The sequence below is a fragment of the Lathamus discolor genome, chromosome 4 (assembly GCF_037157495.1).
Source record: "Lathamus discolor isolate bLatDis1 chromosome 4, bLatDis1.hap1, whole genome shotgun sequence".
Classification (NCBI taxonomy): domain Eukaryota; kingdom Metazoa; phylum Chordata; class Aves; order Psittaciformes; family Psittacidae; genus Lathamus; species Lathamus discolor.
This window is the reverse complement of record NC_088887.1, coordinates 110,046,083-110,063,034: the sequence shown is the minus strand read 5'-3', so window position 1 is coordinate 110,063,034 and position 16,952 is coordinate 110,046,083. Positions and strand designations below refer to the sequence as shown.

General features: G+C 37.4%; 1 protein-coding gene across 3 annotated transcripts in view; it reads right to left on the bottom strand.

The window, feature by feature from the left end:
• PSPC1 (paraspeckle component 1) overlaps nt 1-16,952 on the bottom strand; it is a 58,364-nt gene that overhangs the window by 3,930 nt on the left and 37,482 nt on the right. For 2 of the 3 annotated variants that reach the window (XR_010612462.1, XR_010612463.1), the window contains exon 7: nt 2,350-2,451. Coding sequence is in view for 1 of the 3 variants with exons in the window: in XM_065678608.1 (XP_065534680.1) it covers nt 10,800-10,820 (21 nt within the window). In the remaining 2 variants the exon portion in view is untranslated. Of the gene's footprint in view, nt 1-2,349; nt 2,452-10,342; nt 10,821-16,952 lie in introns of those variants that run through there. The other variant, XM_065678608.1, reaches the window with a different exon arrangement.

The following is a 16,952-nucleotide window of genomic DNA, read 5'->3' as shown; positions in this document are numbered from 1 at the left end:
GGCAGCAGGCACAAACTAGAACACAGGAGGTTCCCTGTGAACATCAAGAAACTTGTACTGTGAGGGTGACTGTGCTGGTTGTGGCTGCGATAGAATTAAATTTCTTCACAGCAGCTACTACAGGGCTGTGTTTTGGATTTGGGATTAAAACAGTGTTGATAATACACAGAATAGTAGAATTATTTTATGTTGAAAAAGACCTTTTGACTCCAACTGTAAAGCTTACACTGTCCACCACTAAACCGTGTACCTGAGCAACACAATACAGGGATGTTTTAGTTATTGCTCAGCAGTGTTTACACAGAGACAAGGCCTCTTCTGTTCCTCACATCACCCCACCAGCAGCAGGCTGCAGTATACAAGGAGCTGGGAGGGGACACAGCTGGGACAGCTGACCCCAAAGTGATATTCCAGGCCATATGAGGTCATGCTCAGCAATAAAAGCTGGGGGAAGAAGAATGAGGGGACCTTTGGAGTGATAGCATTTGTCTTCCCAAGTAATGGTTTCATGTGACAGAGCTCTGCTTTCCTGGAGATGCCTGCCAATGGGAAGTGGTCAATGAATTCCCGGTTTTGCTTTGCTTGCATGTGTGGCTTCTGCTTTACCTGTTAAACTGTTTTTATCTCAACCCAAGAGTTTTCTCACTTTTACTCTTCTGATTCTCTCACCCCATCCCACCAGGGATGAGTGAGCAAGCAACTGTGTGGTGCTGAGCTGCTGGCTGGGGTTAAACCATGGCAGTGACCAAGCACTGGTACAGGTTGCCCAGAGAGGTGGTGGAGTCTCTATTCCGTAGAAATCAAACCCAAATGGACATAGTTCAAGGCAACCTGCTCTACCTGACATCCCGCCTTGAGCAGAGGGGTGGATTATACAACCTTCATAGCACCCTTCCAACCTCAGTCATTCTGGGATTCTGTGAAAGGCACCCCCCGCTTCAGCTGCAAAGGTGAGATGGGAATTAGCACTGCACAGCTCAGGGGAGCGGCGATTTCCAATAGCAAGGGTAACTACCAGTCTGACTGGCAAACAATGTATTAATTGAGGTGTCCCGAAGAGTAGGTAGGGGAGCAAAACTCCGACTCTCTATCTGAAGGCATAGCAGGAAGAGAGTAACAGTGTGGAGAGCATAACAGGACTCTGCCTGTCTTGGGCAGGAATTTTAGAACTATTTAGGTTTTGGAAATCAAACACCATATGGGCAATTTTTCAGTATTAGTTATAACTCACAGTATGGTCTGAGATGTGTTAATGCAGAAAGATTTCTTCCCATGCTTTTTACAGAATGAGAAAGGACCCCACCATGTTTATATTTCCCATGCGACTCTCTGAAGTTTTACTGCTTGCTTCCCACACTTAATTTAACAGCTGACTTGAAAATCAATAAAAGGACCCCTCTCATTAGCAGTAAATAAATTAGCAATTAATGATATAGACTACTACTATAGAATCACAGAATCCTTTGGGTTGGAAGGGACCTTTGAAGATTCTCTGCCATGGCCAGGGACATTTTTCACATGCCATTAATTAATACCTCAATATATCTTTTTCTTTATATATCTAATTCTCTATTTACTTATTTAACACAACTATAGCGGCAGCTCTGAATACACTTAACTAGGCCAAACACACACAGAGAACTAACCCAAATGCCTCTAGCTTTATCAGTAGAACCTGCACATCTCAGATGAATCCCACCATTTAAAATTATTTTTACTTTAGAAAAGCAACTGATATTTTAGAATTACAGAACTATTGGAACTACAGAATCAAGTTACTCTTTAAAACCTTAGCATCTGTCAGTCTCACAGAGATGCTTTTATCACCCAGGGTGGGTGATACTACCTACTCGTACTGTGTGTACAAGTACGTAGTACTGTATGTACCTACTTGTACATACATAAACTGAACTCTATCTCAGGCTTTAAAGAGCACACGGACACAGCCTTCCATACCAAAGCCTACTGGCTTAATCCCAATGACTGCTCAGAATCAAAACCTACAATGCTGATCATATAAACTGGATTCTGAATGCAATGCATCAATAATATCCAACAGCTCAGCCACAGCATCATGTTAATGTGGCAGTATGGGCTTCAGATGTAAGAAACATGATGGCTAACCACATTTTGAGCTGTCTGATAGAGGCTGTGTACATGTATTTCAAGTCCTTTAAAAACATGCTAATGTATGACAGAAATTATGTAAAGAATTACACTATTTGAAAGCAAGTATTACTTGAAGTGTAAAAGCAGAATTACTGTACATCATATCACAAATATGAACATAAAAAGAGGGCTCCTAATTTCAGTACTTGCTGAATAAAGCCAAATACTCTTAATACATACCTTGTACAAAACCTTGTTTAGATTTCCTGCTGTATGTGTAAGATAGCAGAAGGATTCTGCACAAGCCAGTCTTCATCCACATTTTAAGATTTTAGCAGCAACCTAAAAAATAAAAAGACAGTAAATAACTGTGACACTTCAAACTATATATATATAAATATAGAAGCTTCTCTTTTCAAATACCCATAACACAGGGAAATAAAACTTCACATTACCAGAAAAACCCCATTTATTCTCTACCCATTCTTAGCACTCAGTTGTTACAACAGATTTCTCAAAAGGTTTTATATTTAATTTTACTACCTCAGCAGTTAAAAAGCAGCTGTTCCAAGAATATTCACTAGTTCCTAGATTTTCATACTTCTGGCTGAAGTAGATTAAGTGCCAAAGAGCCCCAAGTTATTCAGCTTTCACGGGTTTTTAAAACATCTCAAACACAACATTGTCTTCTAGGCCTGTCAGTGCATGTGGCCACACTGACCTTTAATCCTTCTCACACTACTGCCATTACAATAATTAGGATCCCTGCACACAACAGTTATTGATGAACCTTGACAACTAACTGCTCTCAATGTAACTCTACTGAGGGCATGGAAGCACGAATAGTCTCCTCCCTGTTCCGCAGGCTGCTGTGGTACAAGCATAATTTAAACAGGCAAAGCTATGTATGAAAATAATACAACTGAACTGCAGTAAAATGTTGTCCTACTTTAGAACAACACCTCAGAACAGAGCTGCACAAAAGCTTCATTACATTTTAATACTGAATGCATTAGAAACTTGATGCAAAAGTTTAAGATTTTGTAATTTTAAAAGTTATTGATCTGCTTGCATTTGCAGTAAGTGCAGTTGGAAGAACAAACAGCAAGTCAGAGTATAATTTTATTCCTATTACATTTATTAATTCACACATTACTGTAATTATATTCAAAAAGGCCCAAACAGTAACTTAATAAGGGTTATCCATCTTGAACTGCGCATCTTTTTCTAGTCTACATGAAAAATAATTATCCAAAGTGTCTGAAAATCAAACAGCTCCGTGCCCCAGCCACTCAGGCTTCAAAACAGCTCTCACCCATATACACACATTCCTTCCTCCCTCACTCAACTTGCATCACCTCTTCTCCAAAAGTACCTCTGATTTAAAATAGCATGGCAGTATTGCAATGTTTGAGAGGTTTAACACAATCCATTACTCAGTCTGGGAAATCAGACATAGAAACATGTTGCAGACCCAAGGAGCCACAAAAAAATGGCTCTAGAGAGGAAGACTGCCTGGGAAGCACCCGATTACAGCAGTGCAAAGGGATTAAGAATTCTGTATGCTCTCAGATACACATCTTTAAGAAGACTTCTTAAAATAGTTTATCAACATCTTGAGGTCCTGTTTGATGGTCAGAAAGCTGAGCACACCCTGTAAAGTATTTGTTACAGAAGAATTACTTTTGAAAGCCACACACAGGTTGCACCTTTCAGGCTAGCTTCACTTCAGGAACAGGCCCAAAAAGCAACTCAGGAGTGACACACATGCAAATTACAACACAGAACCACAGACACTTACAATAAAGGTTAACATTTACCTTATCAGATACAGCTGGAAAAAGGCTGAGGCTAGCAGCTCACAGCAAATATGATTTCAGAGTTGGCACAATTTTAATGTCTGAGTCCTATTAAAAGTGCTGTTAATTCATCAATTCACCTATTTGCTTCCTTTTCATCCCACATTCCCCTTCCCCCATCGTGCAGCTTGCAACAGATCTAATTTCGAAAGTTCTCTATCCATAACAGACGTTCCACAAGATGGATACTTTATTCCTAAAGCATATACAAAGAGCACAGCCTCTAACTCTTTGTAACTAGAGCTGTAATTTTTCAAGGGCTAGTATTTAAATAATTTAGCAGGTGAAATGCAGTAACGGCCATAGTGATGACTGTCAGCTGTGGGAACAAGGCTGGAGTTTTCATCTGGACAAATATCCATTTCCTGGGACATCACCTCCACATGGGGAAACTAATTCAGCTATTGAGAAGCATGTACCCATGTTAAAGGGAAGCTACAATTACGAACTGCTTATCTGTCAGTCTGTATTTTAGCATTATGAAAAAAAATAATCAAAAGACCTTAACAATTAGGCTTTCCTTCTCCCTCCCACTCCCCCCATCTAAAACCAGCAGGGCTAAAACCTCCAAAGGCCCAACAAAGTCCAGTTTCCAGCTACCTTCTCTTTCTTGGCCAGCCAGATTTACTGAAGAGAAAGCAGTGAGCCATAATCCTGGCAACTGGTAGATATTAATGACATAACTGTAGCCAAATAAATCTACTATGTTTTTGAAGACAATCCCTAAAACCAGCCAGTAACAACTTCTCCACAACTCTCTCTCCACAAAAAAGTAACATCTTTCCAACCTCTTGACCCTATATAAACCCTACTGTATATGATTAATTACTTTGTTAGACCTGAACGTATACCAGCAGCTCGTGCTGAAAAGGGGGATTTCTAAGAGCAGGAACACAGCAGACAGTTCCTTTCAAAGTAAAATACTCTGAATCATCTTCATTCATATGATAAAGCTTTCCTTTAAATTAAAGCTCAAAGTGGGTATGGTGCAAAGAAAAATTAATCTGAAATATTCTAAACGGCAAACAGCATGATAAACATGCCTATTCAGAGATGAACACATGCATCATGCACAAGCCGAGTGATACTGTGCATATACTGAGCCATTATCAAGGAAAATTGAAAAAACAGCTCTTCAGTACAACCTGTCTCAAGTAACACATTCTCAGCTTTGACAGAGTACTCCACTACTGTCTTTTCAATGAGGAACTGCTACACGCAACAAGCTCCAAGCTGCCACAGAAAGGACAAAGATTTTTGTGTACCTCTGTATCTTAAGCAAGGTCTGAATTTGAAGACCCTGAAATTGGTATTTCATAAATTTAACCAAAATTGCTTATTTACAAGTTATGTTCCTAGACGTAAGATCATGCATTTAATATGAAATGAGGATCTATTTCTGGGGGTAAAAAAAAGAGATTTCCTACCACTTCAAAGAAGTCTGGATTTGATCAGCAGAAAGGAATGAAGTCTTTAACTTCTTAACATCACTGAGGATTCTACTGCACAGTATAAAGTGTTATATTTTCATAATACATATATATTTTTGCAAATTTTGAGCTGTGAGGCTGCAAAGTCATTAAAATAATCCTATATGAAACAGCAACTCAATCCTGTACTTTTGAATATAGCCCTCTCCCCTATATTGCTCACGAACATTCCCATGTAGAGGAGTCTACAATACCAGAACAGCTGGTTAGTTAGTGATTTTCCTAATTATCCATTCTACATCTGCTGTCTTTAATGCAGCAGCAACGTCTTCTGATGTTCACATTTCTATTAATTTTGTTCATGCCAACCACCTTGGAAAAATATCCAAGTTAACAGCATTATTTTCTCAGCACTCACATATCCTGTTACACAGATGTGAAATTCTTGAACCTTCTATAATAGAAAAACTAAGTAGTAGAAAACCGTTGAAGCAGCAAGGGTCTAACCTTTAACCCTCACCTCTTTCACCTAGAATTGACAATTTATAGGTGTGACTTCACCAATTAACAAAGAAAACTTGAGAAACCTTACAGATGAAAAGCATCTGAAACTGCTCTACCACTCAGCATTGGAAGTTACAGAAGTCAGTTAAAATTTCATGAGCTTGATTTGTCAGATTCTAGAAACTGAGTGAATTCACCTACCGCAGAAACATATGGCTTGTTTATGTACTGAGTTTGAAACAAATGTAGAGAATCTGCTGTAAATGAGATATGGTTAAACCAGCACAGCTACCAAAGGGTTAAACAGTAGCAGTATTGCTCTAGTGCTTTAAGGAAAGCCAGGACACCAGACGTCACTGCACTGCACACTGTGCAAACAAGTTTACAACTGTGCAATCGAAGACAAGAGAACTACAAAAAAAAAATTTAGATGCATTTAAATAGGCATAGTTTCATCAATATCCTTTTAGTTTGATTTCAAAATATTTTAAAAATTGTTTTAAAGTAGCAAAAATGTGTTCAGGCAAAGCCCAAGAGTTTTACAAGATTTTACAGTTTTAAGACTGCAGAAAATCAGCATAAAGTTTCTACTATAGAAAAACACATATGTAGTTGAAATGTGATGACCTAACTAGTTTGAGGATATTTTGCATCTTCTAAAAACTGGGGGGGGGGGGGGGATATCTAGTTTCAAGGGAAACTTCCCTAGATTATGCATAAACCAAACTTCATCCAATTGAAAAAACAAGCCAACATTCCTAAGGAATTGTAAAACTAATACACCATGCATTTACTTCTGAGGCGTTAGCAATGCTGCTTTACCCAACTTTACACAATGCTCCCCATTCCCTCCTGTAGGATTCCTTACCTGTTATTTTTGAAGCAGATGCCAAGTTAGGCCAGTGTCCTAACCTCCTCTTCCAAAATAATGACAGCTGAATTGATTATCTTTGTGGGACTAAAATCTCTGAAGCCGTAAGACTGTGCTGGGGGAAAGGGCAGGGCAAGCTGTGGTCACACGGTCTTTATGAAAGAGCAACAACTCAAGATTCACCCCAAGAGCTTTCATCTTTGAACTGCTTCATTTGAAAATGTAAAATTTAACAACACTAAGCAATAGATACATCTATGTTGAAACGAAACTGAGTAAGGAAGCATTCAAATACCTAAGCATATAACAGAACTTTAATGTTAACTCATATGCAGTTCAATAAAGTTTTTTTTAAGTTGGTTTTTTTTTTTTTTCAATAAAGCTTTATTTACGTAACAGAACAATGGTTGGAAGGGGCCTCTAGAGATCACCTGGTCCAACTCCCTGCTCAAGCAGGGCCACTTCATAGCCGACACCCATGATCACCCAGGACTATGTCCAGACAGCTTCTGGTATCTCCAAGGATGGAGACGCCACAACATCCCTGGCCAATCTGAACCAGTGGTTGGTCACCCTCACATTAAAAACTTGTTTCCTGATGTTCAGACAGAGACTCCTGTGCTTCAGTTTGACCACTGCCTCTGGTCCTGTCAAAAGATTCAACCATTCATTGTGCAGTCCAGCAATTTCCTTCCTGTACTAACTCTGCTGACAATTTTTAGCTCTGATTACTTCATGACAATACTAATACCAACTTCTATCTTCCACCATAACGAAGCCGTATTTGTTAGGAAAAAAATCTTACATTAGATTTGAAATACACAGAAAATGGAAGCTATTTCAGCACAAAGACAACAGAACAGCATTAATAAACAGCAGGGTATCCTGCAAATGCTATCACACATCAGTCTACTGACATAAATACTTACCTGTTAAAAAAAAAAAAAAACAAAACCCAAACCATAAAGCAATGTTCAATAAAGGTACCATTTTTCATGAAAACTTGTGCTTTACTATAGAGATGAAGGCATTTATAGATGTTTCAGTATGACATAACTAGTCCTGGCAGCAGGTCAAGCATGCACTTGCCCAGTCTAAGCAGGTTACTATTCAGACCTGGGCTAGAAGTTATGTGTAACGCCACCAAGGAACTCATGAGAATTTTTAAGGCAGAATACGTAGGGAGCTGAACTGCACAAAACCAAAGAGCACAGATTCTCTACTTGCTACTGTTGTACAAACTTCATTGCCTAGCAAGCTGGGATTCAAACTTTGCTTTTTGTCCTTTCCTTACTCAACTGGACATATTGCTGATGCTGCACCAAGATTTATCTCAACTTTCCTGTACCATTTTACATTCCTTATTTTAGAGAAAGTGGCTACTACCTGCAAGATAAACCTGTTTTTCCTACCTGAAGTGAAATAGCTAAGTAGATATCAAACATTTAAAAAAGCATTAAGCCTCAGCTCTCATATATGCACAGCTAAGGAAGCACCTACTAACACGTAATGAAGAGGACCAAAAAGCACAATATTAGGAGTAATTTCAAGTTTGAGTAACAGATTTAACTATTGGGCATCTCAGTGTGTGTTAGGAATACTACTAAAATTAACTCTTCCACCACCTATCCCCCTCTTCGTATGTGACACTCCACTTGTCTACAACTTTCTTCACTTGAGAACGAAGTACAAAGGCCTAATGATGAAACCATGTTTGCACAGAACTAAACCAAGACCACATGGCACAAAAGAGTGAACTTCCTTTTGTTATCTTCTTATATACAATTACTTGGCATCACATTCAAGACTAAAGTATCTCAAATCAAAGCGACTGGCTGTTGGCACTATTTTTCGCATTTCGTTCAGATTTCAAGATATAAGGTCACACTACAATTCTCACATTAAAAATATGCATTTAAAAGAAGTTATCAAAATTATGTCAGGTATCCAATTTGTAAATATCAACACATTAATAAGAAAATGGTTATGAACACAAACTACAACATGTAAGTCGTTATTTATGTTACCTGTTTGTGGCTTTTGATGTACACAATGAAAAAACACTCACTCTTAACACACTATATTATTTGCTATGTTTTGAAAAAGAAACTCTTTATAAGTAAGCAGCAGCTTCTCCAACAAAGTCCACATTTCAAAACGAAGTTCTGTATAGTGAATGATACATCAATTTCTTTGAAAGGTTAACAGAACAGTTACTTGTTACCAGATTCTTTCACTACTTTTCACAGACCATTTTAAAAAGAGCTGTCTGCTCTCCTATTCTGCTCAACCTTGTTCTTAACTTCATTTCCATCTTATTTTACAACTTTCCACCAACTTACTTTCTCAGAGTTCTGCAAAATTTTGCATCTGATCATCATCTGATTGCTGAGTATGCTCTGACAGGGTATATTTATGCATGAATTTTGAGCGATTCTATTTTACACCATGTGCAAGCTAAAATAAATGCAGATATCCAAGTAGCTTAAAGATGAAACTCATCACATTGAGGTAAAACCAGGTCTTTGCTTCTTTATTACAAAATGAGGGAATAAGACTGAAATAATCATCCAACATTCACTTTCCATAACAAATCTTGAATTATCAAAGGAATCTGGGTGTAACCAGTTTGCATTTTTTGAAAACTTGCATATAGTATTTCTTAAGCCTTTGCTCAGATCAGTGCCTGGCTGAGAACACCACATCTGTAATTCAGGAAAATTAATGTTTGCGAGCGCATTGCAGTAACTGAAAAGGAGTAAACTAAGACCACTGTAGCTGGCAAGAGCAAATACTTATTTAAGTGCTCTACGGCCAGACTACCCTCAAACCCCAACTGCAGCAGCTACCACTGTGCAACTGAAATTAGGTGAGGAGAAGAGACGAAGACTTTGAAAAGCACCTTTGTAGCCATAAAGGAACTTGATTAACTGAGACAGCTAAAGCAGCTACCAGAACAACCAAAGGCACTATGATATTCCAAGTCCTGGGAAGGCTGACAGTCCTGGAGCTGTACATGCACTCTATGAGCAGACAAGCAACCTCAGGTACAAGTGTTCAACCACTCATCTCTGTGGCAAGATAATTACTTTTTTTATTTTGTCACAATCAAGGTAAAGATGTCATTTTCCTGCAATTAGTGCAGAACCATATTTTTGCCAGCATTTACATTTAACCAGGAGCTCTCGAATCCTGGCAGAAGGCCTCTACTGGCACACTAAGTTAGACATATTTGAGCTGCAGTTCTTTCCCAGCACAATTTGACTCATATACTTAGCCTTTCCCTGCATGTCATTAAATGTCCCACCTCTGATCCTTTCAGGTTATGTAGATTTAAAAAAATTGGAAAATATAGGTAACTCCTATAGGCTTTTAGACTTCTTTTGCCTACCGAAGCATGTATTATTTGCATGTTTACATTGAAATAGTTTCATTTATAGCAGAACTCTAAAAAAACATTTAAGAATTTTAGATGGTTTTTATCTAGATAAGTTTATCAAGTCATACTGGGGGGTTTTAATCCTATGGCAGCGTCCAGATTTTCAGAAGAGAGACTGAAAGATGAGGTCAAACCACATCTTCATTCTTTTCTACATTACTAACTCCCCTATCTGTAAATACATGAAGAGTACTGATTCACTTTTACTTTTCCCTATTAGTATTTCTACACACCTGTGAGTCAAGAAAAGGTACCCATCTATTATTTTAAGTTGTCATGTATTCTGCAATTATTGTCAACTAATTTATACAAAAGAAATTTTAATATTAAATTAATCCAGACCAAAGTTTTTTTATTTCCCCTCAGGAAGAGCCATAAATCTTTTCAGCAACACATCAGGTTAAGAATGTATATGTGACACTCATGTACTAGCAAAACACATATGGAGAGGTATGCAATGACTTGCCAAATACATGAAGAACTGGTTTTTGTTTTTACTGTGTCTCTGACATATGATCATTTCCTTTAACCCACTTCCATCAAGTTTAGTATTATAATCCCCAGATAAAGTTGTATCTTCCACATCATCAGGAAACGTTAAAGAAAACCTGGAATACAGAACAGGAAACAAAGTCCTAAATGGAACAGATAAGGATACACAGGAGCAAGCTAGAGAGTCTTCAAAGATGAATGATCTGACCCAATCCTATATTCAGTACGTTTTGTTACTCACATAACTTCTAAAGTTTTGCAGAAGCTTGCAGAATTGTCACCGTAATGCTAATAAAGTTAGGGTTGAGTCAATGCCCTCAATATGAGACCAGTGAAAGGTTTAGAGTTCAAATACTTCATAAATACGTAACACCTCTGGTAAAATAAAGCTTTCCCACCTTCTTTCAAAGATACATCGTTCAGCTTCCTTGACAGTGGGCAGTTTTGAAGATACCGGATTTTTTTTTTTTTTTTTTTTTAACAATTTTGGTTTTTTTTACATTTATATGAAGATTCTACATTACCAGTTTTCCTACCTGAGACCTCAAGAATTAAGCAGCATAATCATTCCCTTACCATCCCCAAAAAATCTAGACGAAGATTGTCAAACCCTGAGTACTTCTGTCACTACTACAGCAATAAACCAGAAGTGTAAATGTAGTATTAAGATTCTGGGCAGTTTTAAAATCCGTATTTTCCAAAACTATCACACACTTGGGAAATTCAGGTTTATGGTTATCTGGAAGAAGAAAAAGATACATGAAATAATTCATTTCCAACGTAGTAAGAAAAATGCTAAAGATCAGCTTTTATCCAACTAGGCTTAAAGGCACAACATATTATCAGTCTTCAGTAACTACCATCACTCAAATTATCCTGTTTCTAATGATTTCATAATACATGCCAATATCCACAGTAAAGTACATCTGCCTAACCTAACCAATTGTATTTTTAAGACGCCAACAATGGATTGAAACTTATAACTGGGTAAAACAAGACAACATTTCTTGTTAAGTGTTCACAGCAACATTTTGCACAGTGGCCCCAATTTAAAAAGATGCATGCCCAGTAACATAACACGTCCCTCCACCCCTCCCACACATCCCCCCACACCACCCTCCTGTGGTCTGGCTTTGAATACTCAATATAATTTTTAAAGCTTCACTTCAAAAATGATGAAACTCAAACTATTTTTTTTTTTTTTTATGTTTAATACAACTTGGGGAGATACAGTACTATTCATAGCAAACATCAAGTCATTTGTGATTAATTTACTGTCTTGTACATATACTTGTGATTAAAACCAGATTATCCATGGAAAGTGAACTATTTTCTTTATCTTCACCATTAATACTGAAGTGGGCGATAAGCAGGTAAAAAAAAAAATCTAGAAGTAAACATACATGAAAGTATATAAAGTGATTTTATTCTCCTGAGCCAGCTGTCATTTTGGAAGCTGTAAGAGGTATCCCGGACTTATGTTGACTTTCCTAAGAAGTACGTCTTCGTAACTTGCCACTTTTTCCCCCATTTGTAATGGAAAAAGTATATGGTGCACTAAACATGCAGAGCAAACACAAAACAGAAAGCAAGCTTAGCAACTAACCCCACCCCCCCAAGTTTACATAATACCAAACAAATGCTCTAGTACCCCCTTCTACAGATATTCACATTCAGCAGTGTGAATAAAATATGAAACTGTACACAGCTACGATGCAAGAATGATGTGGAACATGCATGAAGTGGTATTACAAAAACTATACAAAGCATAACATGGCAATGATAAACCGGCACATACACCAAAACAGGTATAAAAGCACAACCATCCCAACTGCCGAGGTGACATGTTTTTCATTTTTAAACTAGTAATTCAATATAAAACAATTATTTCATACATCTCCTTTCAAAAATCTGAACATTCAGGTTTTGAAATGTAGTAGTTACATTCTTCACAAACTAAGGCAAAAACTTCATTTGTATTATTTGGCACAGCTCTGGTTCTTAAAATGTCGGATGTGGAACTGCTACTGATAAAATGCTGGAAGCTCTAGAACCACAATGTTCCACACTACAAGAAAACTGCAGATGAACTACTGTTTCTTAATAAAGAAATTTTTTTCCTTCTGTGCCTTCCAGAAAAGGCTTTTTGACATGAAGATGATTAAAACTGGAGCTGCAGCTTACCTTTTGTATGCTCTGTCCCTTAAAAGTGAAGCATAATATATGGAACAACGCAGTGCTAGTGTATCAAAAAATGAGAAAGTTAGCATTTTAAAAGACAGTATTTTCCATCTTGTAATTGTGGTACATATTTTTTCCCAAGAAAAAGTACACTTGAACAGTCTTGCTTCTCTAAAGCAACTGTGTATATCATCTTTCCTGGCGAAATCATGAAGAACGTTATTTTCCGTATTTTACTGGCTTGCATGCAACCTTCTTGGCAACTGCAGAAAGTGAACAGACAGATCAAGCTCACATATAATTTGACTCAACATTTTAGTGTATGGGTTTTTCTTCATTATTTCAAATACTTGTCCTCTTGGGTCATCACTAAGAACATAAAACATAACTGCGCTATTCAGACATCTTAAAGCCCTCAGCACAGTTCTTCTCTATTTGTTCTAAATTATGTATTTCTAAGAAGTACTGAAAAGTCATCCAAACTCACTTAATGAGAAAGTACATGCAACTACACTCTACGTGGCATGCTGCAGAGTCAGCCCAAATTAACCTGAATCGACACAGCCAAGAAAAGTCTTGCTGTACTGCCCACTCCTTGGTGTTCTTTCCTTCCACAATGAAATGAGCAGAATAGAGCAGAATTTTCACTAGGATATTTTTTACCCTGCTCACTGCATGGGCACAGAGATGCAAGGGTGGCACAAAGCAGGCAGGAACCATGACCAAGCAGCAATGAGGGCAAAGGGCTATGCCTATATGCAGCAATGCATGTATTGCAGTATAATTCTACACAAAAAAATTTAACTTTTCCATTAGCATACATTAAGTAATTCGTAAGCAGCTTAAAAGACTACCTCCTGCCAGCAGTTCACAGCTGCATTCTACAGTACTGTGACAGCTGGTTTATGCAGGGTTCTTTCCTGCAGTTTTCACTAAATAAAAATATGTCAAACTTAGTAAAAGCACTGCAAAATAAATGCTTTTACAGCAAATAATGAATGGGAAAACCCCCTTTTTTTAAAAAAGAAACATTAAAATGCCCTAAACACTAAGAGCAAACAGCTCCAAAGAAAGTTACAATAAATCATCGTGGGGTTTACATCTTTTTAGATTACATTTCCTCTTCCAAATTGCTTACATATTTGTGGTTTCCTACCCTGCTTAAGTATATGTGGTTATCTAATGAAGGAAAATCTGTTTCGCTTGGCAGGGGTTGGCAATGGGGGGGGCTATTTGGGAAAGAGTGTTTTGTTGGTTAGTTGCTTTTTGGTGGTTTTGGGTTTCTTTGGCAGGGGGGGGGTGTTGGTGTGGTTTTTTGGGTGTTTTTTTTTGGGGGGGGGGGGTGTGGGGGGGGTGTGTTTTGTGTGGGATTCTTTCCCGAAATAGTCACTGAGAATAGATTTTTTTCTTCCTTTCACATAAATAAATACAGTGAAATTAAGGGGAAAACCTGATGAAAATACCTTAATCCTACCACACAATTACTAAATTTTTGTTTGGTGCTCCTCTGGCTATGAGATGTAAATGCAAGACAGGATTGTCATGGGTTTGATGGAAGGCTAACAATGTTAAAATCAGCTGGTTCGTACTTACAACAACATGAGGTGTGTATGCTGTATGCAGTGGCTGCGTTCAGTCACAAAAATCAAATTCTACAGAATGATTTCATAACACCACCATAGAAGAAACATCCAACTACAGTGCCCCCACTTTACAATCCATGAATATTAAAATATTTTTAGAATATTAATTCATTTCAGGTTTTTTGTCCTTGGCCATCTGCACACCACTAAACTCATCAAGTTTAAAACATCCAAGACATTCATGTAACTGGTACTTCCGTATTTTCTATTAAAAATTAGTTAACGGTTTTCATGTATAACAAGCTTTATTTTTGTGAATCTACCGGAGATAGAAAAGTAAACCGTGTATCTCCCATTTTTATTACTTTATTCCTCCTTTATTCCCCCTCCCCCATCTTTTTTCCATTTACATACAAGACCCTTCACACTTTTTCTCAAGGTTCTACACATTTTTTTTTACTGAGAAATTCAAGGCAAGAACATCATCTTTATTCTCACTGCGCTTCTTTCAAGTCAAGCACTTCACGTCCCGCATACAGTTAGCATGTAAATTCAATCCAATTATACAGCTAGGCTTTACTCTACAGAAATTAAGACATAAAAAGCACGCTAGTAAAACTAGGAACAATACAAGCTCTAGACAAGCCATTCACCAAAATAAATGGAAAAACCTTATCAACATGTGTATGCAGTAACACAGTTAAGTTCCTTTGAATCTCATACCTCATTATAAGCATTTTGTTCTCTGTTTAGGGGAATCCATACAAATCAGTTAGTTCTTACCCACATTTACATGCCCACATAAAGATGTGGGGTTTTTTCTTTTAATGTGATGTGGGCATAAAATAATCACTATATGAAAGCATTTTGTAAATGGTTTTACCTGTAAGTATACTATGCTTATTTGTGAACTCCAAGCTTTTCTGAATTGTTCCTTCAAATTAGGAAGGAATGGTTGCTGTTCTAAAATGCTCTTCTGAAAAAAACTTCCTGCTTTTAGAAGACAGACTTAGGTCATTAAATATGAATACGTCCAAGTTTCAATTTAAGGAAGTTTGAGATGGAAAAGACCTATTAAATCTATCCCATTGAAAATGAACACATTAAGGGTTTGTTTCCACACATTTTAAATAACCTGAAGTATTGTTTTAATGCAAATTTAATATTCAGTTTATCTATTCTACAACTTACATTTTGGACACAGATAATTTTTATAAACTCTACTATTTCATGGATTACCATAAAAACCTGAAATACCAACAGCTATGAATTTAAAAATATTTTATCTTGGAAAACCCCAAAACACCACCACATATTTCTTCAAAACAGCAAAATGCCAAACTGGTGAGACCACCTACTAAGACTAAATATATTCTACAGTATATCCCAAAGGGCAACAAAAAGCCAATCCAATAGGAAAAATCATACCTGACATCAGGTATTACAAATTTTTAGTCACTCCTCCTCACATTTCATTAATTTTTAAGAAAGCAAAATTTTGGGGGTAATTCACTCCAATGTCTGCCACTAATGTTTGAACTCTATTTTTCATAGGCCACACTCACTCTCCCCTCACTATTCAAGAATCAGGGAAGACTGGAGTGATATTCCCTCATGCTAGAAGTGAACTAACAGCCCAAAATTTGAAAGCACCAAATGCCAAGATGGTTCTGCATCTTAATGACAGCACGATACCCAAATTAATAAATTCAGGGCTCCTGAGAAGACAACTGAATTGCATTTGAAAAGTGTGCTTTCTCAAGTTTCCAGTCTCGGCCCCATACACAAGAAATGCTGGATGCAGGCTCCGTAAAGTCATCTATGAACATACACCGCTTCAAGCTTCAGGAATGGGACTGAGAATCCCTTCACAACTGCAATCCAATGTAAACTTGACTCCACCAGTTGCTATGGAGTATTCCCTGCTGTTTTAATAGTGCAGTTACAGTTTATTTTGATGTGTCATTGGGAAATGAAAAATTAAAATCCAACCTTTTATACAAGAATTTATAAACTAAGTTTGCAAAAAACTTAGCTCCTACAACATGCTTAAGTAAACTGAGCTTCATGCCACCAGAGCACACCACTCATTTGCTGAACATCTCACTTCAAAGCATATTCTCCCTTCAAAAGTAACAGTAAAGCTTTGCTATATTTAAGTGTTAAAGTTGCATTTCACATGAAAATCAAGCAGTTTAGATTGAAATTTCAGGAGTGATGTAAAAATCTCAGTAATTTCAACCAAAAGTCACATTCAAAAGTGCATTGTAGTCAGCATTGTCACATCCTTTCCAAGCTTACTTGTTTTCCCACAGCATGCAGCAGAAAGTCAAAACTGTGCTTTTTCATCAGTGACCACAGTTAAGAACTTCAGTACATGCGTACGCAGAAGAAATGCTGATCTGACTGGCCAGATGAGGAACAAGAAAAATTAATCACTTCCAGCATATGGGCAGTACCTTCAAGCAAAAATGCTGCCTGGTT